The following is a 16,430-nucleotide window of genomic DNA, read 5'->3' on the forward strand; positions in this document are numbered from 1 at the left end:
CTCTTTCATATTACATACAAAAAGACTACAGCTGAAATGCTCCTGAGCATCACACCTCAATATCCCCCAATCGTCCTGTCCTCACACACACACACACACACAGAGAGAGGAGAGCTATAAATAACTGGCTGTCATAGTGCTGGAGATGTGTATGGAGCGTGAGATACGTGAAGTGATTGACTCCATTGATAAACAGTGGTAAAGGGGGTGGGTCAAGCACCGCTGGCGTCATTCTGAGGGGATGTGAAGATGGCTCCTCAATGCTCCGCGGTAGGACCGCATCTACCGCCACACAGATGAAATGAAGATGACTCCTCAATGCTCCGCGGCAGGACCGCCACACAGATGCGTCAACCGCCTGCAATCTGGAGGCCCGAGCACTTTGCTGTGAGAGGGAAGGAAGGAGGGGGGGAAGTAAATAAAAGCTTTAAGAAAGGGCGGAGAGCACCAGACATCCGAGATTGTGGACAATCACGTTGACGCTGTTGCAGTCGTAACTTTGTCACAGAGACGGACACAAGACCACCGAGAGCCATGGGTTCGTGCCCAGATGAAGAATTCAAAGAAAAATTACTATGGAATGTGAAAAGAGAAGTAAGTGCATTTTTTTCACGCCTCTTTTGAGCAATTGGTCTATAATGAGTGAGGGTTGGATGGGGAAATTTAAGCAAATCCGGTTCATCATGTATTTCTCGGTCAATTTCCGTGATACATGATGATGATGAAGAATGATAATGTTGTGGATACGTCGCGAGAGAGGAATTGATACACCATATTTCTGTTATACCTGTGTAGCCTACTCTAGCCACCGGCTGGAATAATGCAACGCATGTTGGAAGTACATTTACAAAATTGAACACGCTACATTACGTTTTTCAGGTTTTTGTCGCCGCTTCCCTCGGTTTCCCTTAAATGTTGACGCTTCAGTACTTTTAGTTTCCCAAGGGAGTATGATGTGGAAGAGCCATTGGAATGAAAAGCATCCCATGGAAGCCTTTTATAGAAAAAAAACGATTGCTACAGGTGGATTACACAGCCTAGGCTGTTGCAGTGCCATATAGGCAATAGCTCTATGATCTATCTACTGGCGTGGCTAATTGCGCCATTGTGCAAGTGAAGACTAATTTCCATGTCGATATTATTAAGTCATACTAAAGATCCTCCGGCACTATATGTTGTGCAGTTTACATTAGCGTAGAAATAGCCATATGTTTCTCAATGGTAAATTAATAGGAGGGAGCCCGTTATTACAACCATTGTTACAATCTAATCCATCAGTTTTTACAGCAGTTTAAAAACGCTACCCATTTTTTTTATTTGTTCATAACTATACAGTACAATACTATCAGAAAATTGTAACTCAACGCGATCACAGAATGTTAACACTTCACATTTACCTTATACCTGTGTAGCGACACTGTAGTTTCACAATAACAACAGGTGTTATGGGACTTTGCCTGAAGCAATATCCCCACTGTCACTGACCCCCCCCCCCCCCCAATAATAGATTTACCTATATTGCTGGCCAGTAGAGCCTATTAATATGATTGTAAGAGGGTGTTAGTTGGATGCCTTTAAAATTATTCTTTAAAAAAACTACGTGGAACATAGCTTATTCACTGCTATTAACAGATTTGACATAAAAGGACCTGAAAGCCTGTTTTACTTATTTTGTACGCTAATGATATCTCTTCCTGTTGTACATTAGGGGCAGCAGGTAGCCTAGTGGTTAGAGCGTTGGGCCAGTAACCGAACGGGTCAAATCCCCGAGCTGACAAGGTAAAAATCTGTCGTTCTGCCCCTTAACAAGGCAGTTAACCCACTGTTCCCCGGTAGGCTGTCATTGTAAATAAAAATTAGTTCTGCCTAGTTAAATAAAGGTTAAACATTTGTTTTTAAAGATTCTGAAATGCAGAAAGAAATAGGGTAGTTTAAGTTAACCAGTAGCTTTTGACTGCAATAGTCATTTCATAGTGCTTAATAACCTATTTGGGCTAGACATGCTGCTAGCGACCCACCTCGACAACATCCGGTGAAATTGCAGAGCGTGAAAATCAAATTACAGAAATAGTCATATTTAACATGAATGAAAATACAAGTGTCATACATCAGTTAAAAGCTTGACTTCTTGTTAATCCAGCCGCTGTGTCAGATTTCAAAAAGGCTTTACGGCGAAAGCACACCATGCGATTATCTGAGGACAGCGCCCAGCCACAAAAGCATTAAACATTTTCCAACCAGGCAGATGCACCATGAAAGTCAGAAATGGCGATTCAAATAAATGCCTTACCTTTGAAGATCTTCTTCTGTTGGCACTCAAAGTCCCAGTTACATCACAAATGGTCCTTTTGTTCGATAAAGTCCTTCTTTATATCCCCAGAAATTCACTTAACCTGGTGCGCTTCATTCAATAACCCACCCAGTTTCCCTCCTTCAAAATGCATACAAAATGAATCCCAAACGTTACCAATAAACTTCTCCAAACAAGTCAAACAACGTTTATAATCAAACTGCAGGTACCCTAATACGTAAATAAATGATACAATTTAAGACGGAGAATCGTTATTGTCATCATCGGAGATAAACAACAAAGTACGCGCATTCACCAGAACGCGTAACAAACACTAAAGCCAAAATGGGAGCCACTTAGAAAAACTACAAATTCTAGCTCATTTTTCCAAAAACAAGCCTGAAACTCTTTCTAAAGACTGTTGACATCTAGTGGAAGCCCTAGGAACTGCAATCTGGGAGGTTTTCCCTTCATATTAAAAATGAAAGCCATAGGAATCAATGGTGGGCAGAATAATTTTTTTTTCTGGATGGTTTGTCCTCGGGTTTTCGCCTGCCATATCAGTTCTATTATACTCACATAAATTATTTTAACAGTTTTAGAAACTTTAGAGTTTTCTTTCCAAATCTACCAATTATATGCATATCCTAGCTTCTGGGCCTGAGTAACAGGCAGTTTACTTTGGGCACGCTTGTCATCCAGACGTCAAAATACTGCCCCCTAGTCCACATGATTAAAACCTCTTTGGGCAAGTATCCTGCTTCTATTTTGGAGAAAATGGGGGTCATGTTAGCAGTAACTGCATAAAGTTACTTTGAAACTAAGGTAAATAAAAGCACTTTTTTTGTGAGCAGTTTGCTGTGAGCAGTTTGCTTGGGCAGAATTGTCATTTTATTTCCGAATACATTGTAGTTTTGCATAAAATAAATGCCAGTAAACCATTACTATTTCATTTGATTGAAGTGTAATGAACACATCTGATTGTCCAGCTTTTAGGACACTATTTGTCGAACATGACAATTGGTAGGCTGACTCATCAGCCGAACAGAGTTTTCTACTGTGTTTTGTGTCCCATGCCATATAAAATGAGACTTGGCATAATGATACGAATAATAGAACTATCATAATATCTGTGATGCTGAGAATAAAATAGGGCCAGAAGATGATGTGACATCACCGCTACCCAACACAGACCAGGCAGTCGGGGAAAGACTAGGTGGTGTACCTGTGGGGTACAGACACAGACAGAGACAGACAGACGTAGAGACAGCAGCATGGTGCTATGGGCACTAGTCTTTGAAAATTGCCTCTGGTTATATTCACTGGTGTTTTAAAAACGGCAAAGATGAATAGTTAATATTTCCTGTTGATGTTAGTTTTCATAAAACCTAATTGCCTGCTGTGCACCAAAGACAAGCTTGTTTTCAGGAATGTGATTCAATGTCTGGTAGTAATGCAGTCATATGAATGTCCTTAGGTGGTTTATTGTAGGATGAAATGCACAATTGTGGCCAGTTTCCCCAGACACTTTCCAAGGAGGTACTCACTGAGCTTGCTTTTTAGCCTCGGACTAGACTTGATCTCCGTCCAGGAAACCCTTCAGTTTGTTTCATTGAGATCATTTCTTGACACTGATGAAGACAACCTTTTGTGGAGGTCTCGCTTTTCTGTGCAGCGTAGGCCCTGTACTGGCCAGACTCACTGGTCGAGATCAGTTTGCCAACTTGGGAGACGCTGATTGTCTCCGTGAAGCTTATTGCTATAAGTCAGTGGGTGCATCCTAAATGGCACCCTATTTGGAAAGTATTCAGACCCCTTCCCTTTTTCCACATTTTGTTACATTACAGCCTTATTCTAAATTGTATTTTAAAAAAATCTATTTAAAAAATGTTTAAAAAAATTCTCATCAGTCTACACACAAGACACCATAATGACAAAGCAAAAACAACTTTTAAGATATTTTGTATGTGTATGTATGTTTGTATGTGTGTCATATATATATATATATATGTGTGTGTGTAAAGATACTGTATTTACTTAAGTATTCAGACCCTTTGCTATGAGACTCAAAATTGATCTCTGGTGCATCCTGTTTCCATTGATCATCCTTGATGTTTCTACAACTTGATTGTAGTCCATCTGTGGTAAATTCAATTGATTGGACATGATTTGAAAAGACACACACACACCTGTCTACATAAGGTCCCACAGTTGACAGTGCATGTCAGGGCAAAAACCAAGCCATGAGGTCGAAGGAATTTGAGGATTGTGTCGAGGCACAGATCTGGGGAAGGGTACCAAAATATGTATGCAGCATTGAAGGTTCCCAAGAACACAGTGGCCTCCATCGTTGTTAAATGGAAGAAGTTTGGAACCACCAAGACTCTTCCTAGAGCTGGTCGCCCGGCCAAACTGAGCAATCAGGGGAGAAGGGCCTTGATCAAAGATGGGACCAAGAAACCAATGGTCACTCTGACAGAGCTCCAGAGTTCCTCTGTGGAGATGGGAGAACCTTCCAGAAGGACAACCATCTCTGCAGCACTCCACCAATCAGGTCTTTATGGTTGAGTGGCCAGACGGAAGCCACTCCTCAGTAAAAGGCACATGACAGCCGCTTGGAGTTTGCCAAAAGGCACCTGAAGACTATCAGACCATGAGAAACAAGGTTGAACTCTTTGACCTGAATGCCAAGTGTCACATCTGGAGGAAACCTGGCACCATCCCAACGGTGAAGCATGGTGGTGGCAGCAGCATCATGCTGTGGAGATGTTTTTCAGCGACAGGGACTGGGAGACTAGTCAGGATAGAGGGGAAAAATGAACGGAGCAAAGTACAGAGAGATCCTTGATGAAGGGATTAACGTGCCACTTGGGACCCAGTGTATGAGGAGAGATAATGCTTTGACCTTTGGGGCAGCAGGTAGCCTAGTGGTTAGAGCGTTGGACTAGTAACCAAAAGGTTGATGGATCAAATCCCCGAGCTGACAAGGTAAAAATCTGTTGTTCTGCCCCTGAACAAGGCAGTTTAACCCACTGTTCCCCGGTACGCTGTCATTGTAAATAAGATTTTGCCTACTTAAATAAAGGTAAAAAAACATCCTTTAGTATTGGCAGTTCCCTTGGCTTGGTCAATCTATCTGAATTGAACGATCGGCAGACGTGAGGAATGTATATTGATTACCTATCGCTCCCGATAACTCAATCACCATCTGGAAATGGAACTGACGGCATTTGTATATTCTCCTTCTATTTCCCATTTTTAGAAATCAATGCAATGATTGTGTACAATTCACAGAATGTAATGTAATTGTATGTACTTTGTAAACTGTGTAACCTAAAATGTACTATAGGGTCTCTGTATACAGAAATATATTAAACCTTTTATTGCTGCAATATCTAAATGTTTGGGCGCCCCGAAAAAATTCACATAGAAATAACTTATTTTGTACATAATGTTTCTGCCACCGTCTCTTATGACAGAAAAGAGCTTCTAGACATCAGGACAGTGATTTAATCACCTCGTACTGGACAATGATTGTTTCTTTAACGAGTCGGACGCAAAGGATTTACTTCAGACACCCGACAAGGCCCAAATCTCCGTCATTCACATGAAGGAGATATCGGGGACGTAGGTCGGGGTGCCTTGTAAGGATCCGATGGCGAGTGAGTAATCCCCATCTACCATCAGTCCTATTAGCCAATGTGCAATCATTGGATAACAAAATGGATGAGCGCCGATCAAGACTGTCTTACCAAAGCCACCAAGTCGTGGCTGAACAATGACATGGATAACATACAGCTGGCAGGGTCTTCGGTCCCTCGGTAAGACAGAACAGCTGCCTCTGGTAAGACAAGGGGTGGAGGTCTGTGTCTATTTGTAAATGACAGCTGGTGCACAAAATCTAATATTAAGGAAGTCTCGAGGTTTTGCTCGCCTGAGGTAGAGTATCTCATGATAAGCTGTAGACCACACTATTTACCAAGAGAGTTCTCATCTATATTTTTCGTAGCTGTCGATTTACCACCACAAACCGATGCTGGCACTAAGACGACACTCAAGGTGCCATAAGAAAACAAGAACATGCTCATCCAGAGGTGGCACTCCTAGTGGCCGGGGACTTTAATGCAGGGAAACTTAAATCTGTTTTACCTAATTTCTACCAGCATGTTAATAAATGTGCAACCAGAGGAAAAAAATCTCCACATTTACTCCACCCACAGAGATGAGTACAAAGCTCTCCCTTGCCCTCCATTTGGCAAATCTGACCATAACGCTATCCTCCTGATTCCTGTTTACAAGCAAAAACTAAAGCAGGAAGTAACAGTGACTCGTTCAATAAGGAAGTGGTCAGATGAAGCAGATGCTAAGCTACAGGCCTGTTTTGCTAGCACAGACTGGACTATGTTTGTACAAACCCCAACCAGAAGCCATGAATTACAGGCAACATCCGCACTGAGCTAAAGGGTAGAGCTGCCGCTTTCAAGGAGTGGGACTCTAACCTGGACGCTTATAAGAATTCCCTCTATGCTCTCCGACGAACCATCAAAAAGGCAAAGCGTCAATACAGGACTAAGTTTGAATCATACTACACCGGCTCTGACGCTCGTCGGATGTGGCAAGGCTTGCAAACTATTACGGACTACAAAGGGAAGCACAGCCACGAGCTGCCCAGTGACACGAGCCTACCAGATTAGCTAAATAACCTCTATGCTTGCTTCGAGGCCAGCAATACTGAAGCATGCATGAGAGCACCAGCTGTTCCGGACAACTGTGTGATCACGCTCTCCATAGCTGATGTGAATAAGACCTTTTAAACAGGTCAACATTCACAAGGCCGCAGGGCCAGATGGATTACCAGAACGTGTACTCCGAGCATGCTCTGACCAACTGGCAAGTGTCTTCACTGACATTTTCAACCTGTCCCTGACAGAGTCTGTAATGCCAACATGTTTCAAGCAGACCACCAAGAACACCAAGGTAACCTGCCTAAATGACTACCGAGCCGTAGCACTCGGGTCTGTAGCCATGAAGTACTTTGATAGACTGGTTATGGCTCACATCAACACCATTATCCCAGAAACCCTAGACCCACTCCAATTTGCATACCGCCCCAATAGATCCACAGATGATGCAATCTCTATTGCACTCCACACTGCCCTTTCCCACCTGGACAAAAGGAACACCTACGTGAGAATGCTATTTCTTGACTACAGCTCAGCGTTCAACATCATAGTGCCCTCAAAGCTCATCACTAAGCTAAGGGCTCTGGGACTATACACCTCCCTCTGCAACTGGGTCCTGGACTTCCTGACGGGCCATCCCCAGGTGGTAAGGTTAGGTAACAGCACATCTGCCACGCTGATCCTCAACACGGGGGCCCCTCAGGGGTGCATGCTCAGTCCCCTCCTGTACTCCCTGTTCACCCACGACTGCATGGCCAAGCACGACTCCAACACCATCATTAAGTTTGCCGACGACACAACAGTGCTAGGCCTGATTACCGACAACTATGAGACAGCCTATAGGGAGGAGGTCAGAGACCTGACAGTGTGGTGCCAGGACAACAACCTCTCCCTCAACGGGATCAAGACAAAGGAGATGATTGTGGACTACAGGAAACGGAGAACTGAGCAGTCCCCCATTCTCATTGATGAGGCTGTAGTGGAGCAGGTTGAGAGCTCCTTGGTGTCCACATCACCAACAAACTATCATGGTTCAAACACACCAAGACAGTCGTGAAGAGGGCACGACAACACCTATTCCCCCTCGGGAGACTGAAAAGATTTGGCATGGGTCCTCAGATCCTCAAGAAGTTCTACAGCTGCAGCATCGAGAGCATACTGACTGGTTGCGTCACTGGCTGATATGCAACTGCTCGGCCTCCAACCGCAAGGCACTACAGAGGGTTGTGCGTACGGCCCAGTTCATCACTGGGGCCAAGCTTCCTGCCATCCAGGACCTCTGACACCGCCTGGTTTAGAGGAAGGCCCTAAAAATTGTCAAAGACTCCAGCCACCCTAGTCATAGACTGTTCTCTCTGCTACCACACGGCAAGCAATACCAGAGTGCCAAATCTAGGTCCAAAAGATTTCTTAACAGCTTCTACCCCTAAGCCATAAGACTCCTGAACAGCTAATGAAATGGCTACCCAGACTATTTGCGTTGCCCCCCCCCCCCCCCCCCCTTTTTACGCTGCTGCTACTCTCTGGTTATTATCTATGCATAGTCACTTTAACTCTACCTACATGTACATTTTACCTCAATTACCTTTACCTTGACTAACCGGTGCCCCTGTATATAGTCTCATTACTAACCTGTACCCCTGTATATAGTCTCATTACTAACCGGTGCCCCCGCACATTGACACTGTACCGGTACCCCCCTTTATATAGTCTCATTACTAACCGGTGCCCCCGCACATTGACACTGTACCGGTACCCCCCGGTACCCCCCTGTATATAGTCTCATTACTAACCTGTACCCCTGTATATAGTCTCATTACTAACCGGTGCCCCCGCACATTGACACTGTACCGGTACCCCCCTGTACCCCCCTTTATATAGTCTCATTACTAACCGGTGCCCCCGCACATTGACACTGTACCGGTACCCCCTGGTACCCCCCTGTATATAGTCTCATTACTAACCTGTACCCCTGTATATAGTCTCATTACTAACCGGTGCCCCCGCACATTGACACTGTACCGGTACCCCCCTGTACCTCCCTGTATATAGCCTCACTTGTTATTTTACTGCTGCTCTTTACTTATTTGTTTATTTTTTATTTTATTTTTTTACTCAACACTTTTTCTAAACTGCATTGTTGGTTAAAAGCTTGTAAGTGAGAATTTCACTGTAAGGTCTACACACCTGTTGTATTCGGTGCATGTGACAAATAAAATTTGATTTGATTTGTATTCACACCCCATGACTTTTCCACATTTGTGTTGTGTTACAGCCTACATTTTAAAATGAATTAAATTGAGTTGTGTTACAGCCTACATTTTAAAATGAATTAAATTGAGTTGTGTTACAGCCTAAATTTAAAAATTAATTAAATTGACTTGTTGTGTTACCAGCCTACCCACAATACCCCACAAAACCTGAACCACCGATCTACAGCTCGATCAACAATGACAGGCCCATTACTGTAGATAAGTTAGGGATGTCTGGCGTAAAGCGGATTTCTGCCACCTGTAATGGTTTGTAGCTGATACATCACTAGATGGGCAATATATTGAAAGCTTTTAAATTAAAATGTATTGATCTCTTTGGGGAAAAAAGCCCATGAAATTCTTCTTCGCTGTGAACAGAGTAAACAGAATCCCAGTTCCAAGACTTTTAAAAGATGAATCCTTCCTTTCTGCTAAAGGCTACTCTTGGACTAATCACTGATCTGGCACCCTAATCCCTATATAGTGCACTACATTTGACCCGGAGCCCAATGGGGCCGTGGTGCACTGTGAGGGAAAAGGGTGCCATTTTGGGACACAATCTTCATCTCTGTCTCAGTCAGAAGTGGAATGACAGGTGTTAACGACCTCAGTACCAGACACACACACGCTCACTTGTGCTCACTCTCCTCTTCTGGCAGGAGAACAAGCAGCTGTATCACTCCTGCTGCGTCCCAAATTGCACCTTATTTCCTAGAGCAGAGATGGGAAACACATTTTTTTTTTTTGATTGGTAAATTAGTCTAGCGGCCAGCTATCTAATCTTGCAGTAGTCATGGTCAAATTATCGACCAGTAGAGCTCTGCTCCCCAATCCGAGCCCGATGGGCCCAGACGTTATACATCAGGTTAGGGCCAGGTAGGGCCTGTTTCTTCATCAATAACTAGGGTACAGGTAGGGCCTGTTTCTTCATCAATAACTAGGGTACAGGTAGGGCCTGTTTCTTCATCAATAACTAGGGTACAGGTAGGGCCTGTTTCTTCATCAATAACTAGGGTACAGGTAGGGCCTGTTTCTTCATCAATAACTAGGTTACAGGTAGGGCCTGTTTTTTCATCAATAACTAGGGGACAGGTAGGGCCTGTTTCTTCATCAATAACTAGGGTACAGGTAGGGCCTGTTTCTTCATCAATAACTAGGTTACAGGTAGGGCCTGTTTCTTCATCAATAACTAGAGTACAGGTAGGGCCTGTTTCTTCATCAATAACTAGGGTACAGGTAGGGCCTGTTTCTTCATCAATAACTAGGGTACAGGTAGGGCCTGTTTCTTCATCAATAACTAGAGTACAGGTAGGGCCAGTTTCTTCATCAATAACTAGGGTACAGGTAGGGCCTGTTTCTTCATCAATAACTAGGGTACAGGTAGGGCCTGTTTCTTCATCAATAACTAGGGTACAGGTAGGGCCTGTTTCTTCATCAATAACTAGGGTACAGGTAGGGCCTGTTTCTTCATCAATAACTAGGGTACAGGTAGGGCCTGTTTCTTCATCAATAACTAGGGTACAGGTAGGGCCTGTTTCTTCATCAATAACTAGGGTACAGGTAGGGCCTGTTTCTTCATCAATAACTAGTGTACAGTTAGGGCCTGTTTCTTCATCAATAACTAGGTTACAGGTAGGGCCTGTTTCTTCATCAATAACTAGAGTACAGGTAGGGCCTGTTTCTTCATCAATAACTAGGTTACAGGTAGGGCCTGTTTCTTCATCAATAACTAGGTTACAGGTAGGGCCTGTTTCTTCATCAATAGCTAGGTTACAGGTAGGGCCTGTTTCTTCATCAATAACTAGTGTAAAGGTAGAGCCTGTTTCTTCATCAATAACTAGGTTACAGGTAGGGCCTGTTTCTTCATCAATTACTAGGTTACAGGTAGGGCCTGTTTCTTCATCAATAACTAGGGTACAGGTAGGGCCTGTTTCTTCATCAATAACTAGGGTACAGGTAGGGTCTGTTTCTTCATCAATAACTAGGATACAGGTAGGGCCTGTTTCTTCATCAATAACTAGGGTACAGGTAGGGCCTGTTTCTTCATCAATAACTAGGGTACAGGTAGGGCCTGTTTCTTCATCAATAACTAGGGTACAGGTAGGGCCTGTTGTCTCATCAATAACTAGGTTACAGGTAGGGCCTGTTTCTTCATCAATAACTAGGGTACAGGTAGGGCCTGTTTCTTCATCAATAACTAGGGTACAGATAGGGCCTGTTTCTTCATCAATAACTAGGTTACAGGTAGGGCCTGCTTATTCATCAATAACTAGGTTACAGGTAGGGCTCTGGTATGACTAAATTGATCACTAACATTTTGAAGCTGAGCCATTTGCTCGTGCTCTGCTGGTGCCAGAAGCGCTTCAACTTTGTCAAATATAAAATAGTTGAGATTATATATATTTTTTAATGATGTTCCTTGAGGTTTGTCTGAGTTTGTGACGGAATGTAGCTAACAGCTAGCTGCTTTCATGTTTGTTAATTAAGCATGGCAGCCCAAGCAGAGCCGTTGCTATGGATACTCAGTCAGAGCGCCATGAGCAGAGCGCATGCAGAGCGAGCTGGGAGGGAGGGAGTGACCGACAGATAGGTGCAGCTAATGGATTTACTATCGGAGGAAAACATTTCTGATTTCGGGCCTTAAATTTGACCGACGCAATTGGGTTAGTCACTCAGATATCATATTAAAAACTGCAAACATTTTCTCTACACCCTATGTCAAAATGTGTAGAATTGCATTAAATTAGATGTAAAACTGCAAACATTTTCTCTTCACCCTATGTCAAAATGTAGAATTGCAGGAAATCATTCCGGAATTTTAGGGACGCTAAATTGTTTAGCAAAAAATGTCACTTAGGGACTCCAAGTGACCCCTGTTCTTAAGTTTTTAGTTTTTTGCGTCTTTTACTTTCGGTTTTGTACACCAGCTACAAACAGCTGAAAATACAATATTTTTGGTTATTGAAAATATATTTCACAGTGGTTTAGATGGTACAATGATTCTCTACACTACTTAAACTGAAATTAGGCAAACTATTAGAATTTTAGCAATCAGAAAATTTAACAAGGTTTATGCCAAATACCCCCTCAATTCGAGGTGATGACGATGAGGATTGCTTTGATTGTGATGATGATGGTGGAGATGGTGATGGTAATGATGATGATGGATGGTGGTAATGATGATGATGGTAATGGTGATGGTGGTGGTGGTTATGATGGTGATGGTAATGGTGGTGGTGTTGGTGGTTATGATGGTGGTGGTAATGGTGGTGGTGGTGGTGGTTATGATGGTGGTGGTGGTGGTGGTTATGATGGTGGTGGTGGTGGTGGTGGTGGTGGTTATGATGGTGATGGTAATGGTGGTGGTGGTGGTGGTTATGATGGTGATGGTAATGGTGGTGGTGGTTATGATGGTGATGGTGGTGGTGATGGTGGTAGTGGGGGTAATGATGATGATGGTGGTTTAATGGTAATGATGATGATGTTGGTGGTGATGGTAATGATGGTGGTGGTGGTTATGATGGTAATGATGATGATGGTGGTGGTGATGGTGATGGTGGTGGTGATGGTAATGATGGTGATGGTGGTGATGGTAATGGTGGTGATGGTAATGATGATGTTGGTGGTAATGGTAATGATGGTAGTGGTGGTTATGATGGTAATGATGGTTATGGTGATGGTTATGGTAATGATGATGATGGTGATGGTAATGGTAATGATGGTGGTTATGGTAATGATGATGATGGTGGTGGTGGTAATGACGATAATGATCCTGTGTGTTGGCTGTCGGTACAGGTGAAACAGATCATGGAGGAGGCGGTGACTAAGAAGTTTGTCCATGAAGACAGCAGCCACATCATCGGCCTGTGCAGTAAGTACACACACACAAACACACACACACACATACACACACACACACACACACACACACACACACACACACACACACATATACACACACACACACACTCTCTCTCTCTGAGAGCTCCTCAGCTGATGATGTGAGGTGTCTGGGTGAAGTACAGTACTTGACGTCATTGCCAGCACATCAACGGTAAGTTAATAATCACACTGGAGTCAACGGAAACTAATCTTAGATGTTCCCTGGCCGCAAAACATACACTTTCTCTGAGAAAGACCAGATGTGTGTGTGGGTGTGTGAGTGAGTGTGTGTGGCCCCGTAGTGCAGTCAGTATTTTCCGGAAGGCTGCCGGTGTAGTGGGATGAGTTTATGTAGTTTCCGTCCCGGATGACTGCGAGCCGGTGAGCTGGCGAATCACACCTTTACCACTTTATGCTCCCGCCACACCGAGGGAGGGGGGGGGCTGTATATCTTTCCCTATTTGCTTGTGTGTATCTGTCTCTCTGTGTGTGTGTGTGTGTGTGTGTGTGTGTGTGTGTGTGTGTGTGTGTGTGTGTGTGTGTGTGTGTGTGTGTGTGTGTGTGTGTGTGTGTGTGTGTAGTGTTATAACTTCCTTTGTTCCTACGACACTCAGATAACCATTGAGGATCTCAGCGGGGTTCTGCCAACCTGGGTCAAGGCAGACCCGTAGAAGCTGTATCCCTAACGGTTCTCTGGTCCTTATTTAAAGCCCTACTGTTGACCATATTCACTAGAAAGATAGATGTTGGTGCTTCACCGACATTTTAGTTTATTTCTTAGGTTATTAAAACAACTGATTTACCCGACGTCGGTTTAAATTGCTTGAATTCTATCTAGTTCAGTTTTATTTTATTTTTTTGTGAGCCCAACTTGCCGTTTCTCTAGAGAGAAATCAAAACAGTGTCTTGAAGTGCAGCGTGTAGATTAAACTATCCGTGTGTAGATTAAACTATCCGTGTGTAGATTAAACTATCAATGTGTAGATTAAACTATCAATGTGTAGATTAAACTATCCGTGTGTAGATTAAACTCTCCGTGTCAGGCTGTAATTGTTGCCATTTAAAGGGACAATCTGCGGTTGCTACATCAATTTTTGGACTTTAATTAATGAATGAAATGTACCCGTTGATTCTTGAAGAATATATTTTATAAATGCCTCATGAGTTTAGTTCAACTATCACACTCCATCAGAACCCAAAATATAAACTTGTTTTACTCCAATGTTTGTAAACAAACACTAATATAGCCTCATAACATGGTCAAAACCTAGAATCTTGATATCATGGATGGTCAGTCCTTGCATCTATAGCTCTGTTTATGCATTTGAAAGTGGCTATGTTTCTTCAGCCCCCATTTTTTTTTACTCAAACAGGGACGGGGTATCCTCCTTGTTATTTTTTCAACTGCTGATTGCAATTTCTTCAGACGGAAAATGTGTCCTGGAGGCAGAACTGAGCGATTTCCCCTTAGATAGGCCAGCTGCAGTCAAAATTGAAAACCCCCAAAATGTGCTTTTTTTTGTTTTAGGCATTGGTGTTAGCAGTGTGATTAAGGTTAGGGCTACGTGTCAAATCACATTTTATAACATTGTGGCTGTGTTAGCTAGTGACCACTCTGCAGAACTGCCTCCAGAACAATGTTGACCTGCCCAAATGACACCCGGCCTATTTTGTATGTAGTGCACTACTTTAGATTAAGGCACCATTGGTCAAGATTAATTCACTATATAAGGAATAGTGCCATTTGGGATGCAGGCTGGGATTCCCTCCGAGGGCTGTTATAACGTCGCTATCATATACAGTACCAGTCAAAAGTTAGGACACACCTACTCATTCAAGGGTTTTCTTTATTTTTACTATTTTCTACATTGTAGAATAATAGTGAAGACATCAAAACTATGAAATAACACATATGGAATCATGTAGTAAATCAAAAAAGTGTTAAATCAAAATATATTTTATATTTTAGATTCTTCAAAGTAGCCACCCTTTGGCTTGATGACAACTTTGCACACTCTTGGCATTCTCTCAACTAGTTTCACCTGGAATGCTTTTCCAACAGTCTTGAAGGAGTTTCCACATATGCCTTCACTCTGCGGTCCAACTCATCCCAAACCATCTCAATTTGGTTGAGGTCGTGTGATTGTGGAGGCCAGGTCATCTGATGCAGCACTCCATCACTTTCCTTCTTGGTAAAATAGCCCTTACACAGCCTGGAGGTGTGTTGGGTCATTAACCTGTTGAAAAACAAATGATAGTCCCACTAAGCGCAAACCAGATGGGATGGCGTATCGCTGCAGAATGCTGTGGTAGCCATGCTGGTTAAGCGTGCCTTGAAATCTAAACAAATCACTGACAGTGTCACCAGCAAATCACCCCCACACCATCACACCTCCTCCTCCATGCTTCATGGTGGGAACCACACATGTGGAGATCACCTGTTCACCTACTCTGCGTTTCACAAAGACACGGCGGTTGGAACCAAAAATCTCTCATTTGGACTCATCAGATCAAAGGACAGATTTCCACTGGTCTAATGTCCATTTTCTTAGTTTCTTTGCAGCAATTCGACCATGAAGGCCCGATTCACGCAGTTTCCTCTGAACAGTTGATGTTGAGATGTGTCTGTTACTTGAACTCTGTGAAGCATTTATTTGGGCTGCAATTTCTGAGGCTGGTAACTCTAATGAACTTATCCTCTGCAGCAGAGGTACATTTTCCAAATTGACTGACCTTCATGTCTTAAAGTAATGATGGACTGTCGTTTTTCTTTGCTTATTTGAGCTGTTCTTGCCATATTATGGACTTTGTCTTTTACCAAATAGGGATATATTCTGTATACCACCCCTACCTTGTCACAACACAACTGATTGGCTCAAACACATTAAGGAAATCAATTCTACAAATTAACTTTTAGCAAGGCACACCTGTTTATTGAAATGCATTCCAGGTGACTACCCCATGAAGCTGGTTGAGAGAATGCCAAGAGTGTGCAAAGCTGTCATCAAGGCAAAGGGTGGCTACTTTGAAGAATCGCTTTTTAGCTTACTACATGATTCCATATGTGTTAGTTACGGTAATAGTTTTGATGTCTTCACTATTATTTTACAATGTTGAAAATAGTAAAAATAAATTAAAACCCTTGCATGAGTAGGTGTGCAAACCTTTGACTGGTACTGTATATATATTAAAATACCACTTTTCTGCTTTTTGTTCATGACTGTCCTGACCAGGACTAATGGAGAGTGGTTATATTTGATTCCAATTCTGCATCCAGTGTGTGTGTGTGTAAGACAAGCCACCATCCCCGTCAAGCCATCAAAG

At 43.0% G+C, this 16,430-nt stretch overlaps 1 protein-coding gene across 1 annotated transcript in view; it reads left to right on the forward strand.

The window, feature by feature from the left end:
• Positions 1 to 127: 127 nt before the first annotated feature.
• The window catches only part of LOC139549568 (small G protein signaling modulator 2-like), a 94,797-nt gene continuing 78,494 nt past the window's right edge, over positions 128 to 16,430 (forward strand). Inside the window, exons 1-2 of the mRNA XM_071360201.1 lie at positions 128 to 594; positions 13,020 to 13,095. Coding sequence (XP_071216302.1) covers positions 535 to 594; positions 13,020 to 13,095 — 136 coding nt within the window. The 5' untranslated portion in view covers positions 128 to 534. The remainder of the gene's footprint in view (positions 595 to 13,019; positions 13,096 to 16,430) is intronic.

The sequence above is a fragment of the Salvelinus alpinus genome, chromosome 22, assembly GCF_045679555.1.
Source record: "Salvelinus alpinus chromosome 22, SLU_Salpinus.1, whole genome shotgun sequence".
Taxonomy (NCBI): Eukaryota; Metazoa; Chordata; class Actinopteri; order Salmoniformes; family Salmonidae; genus Salvelinus; species Salvelinus alpinus.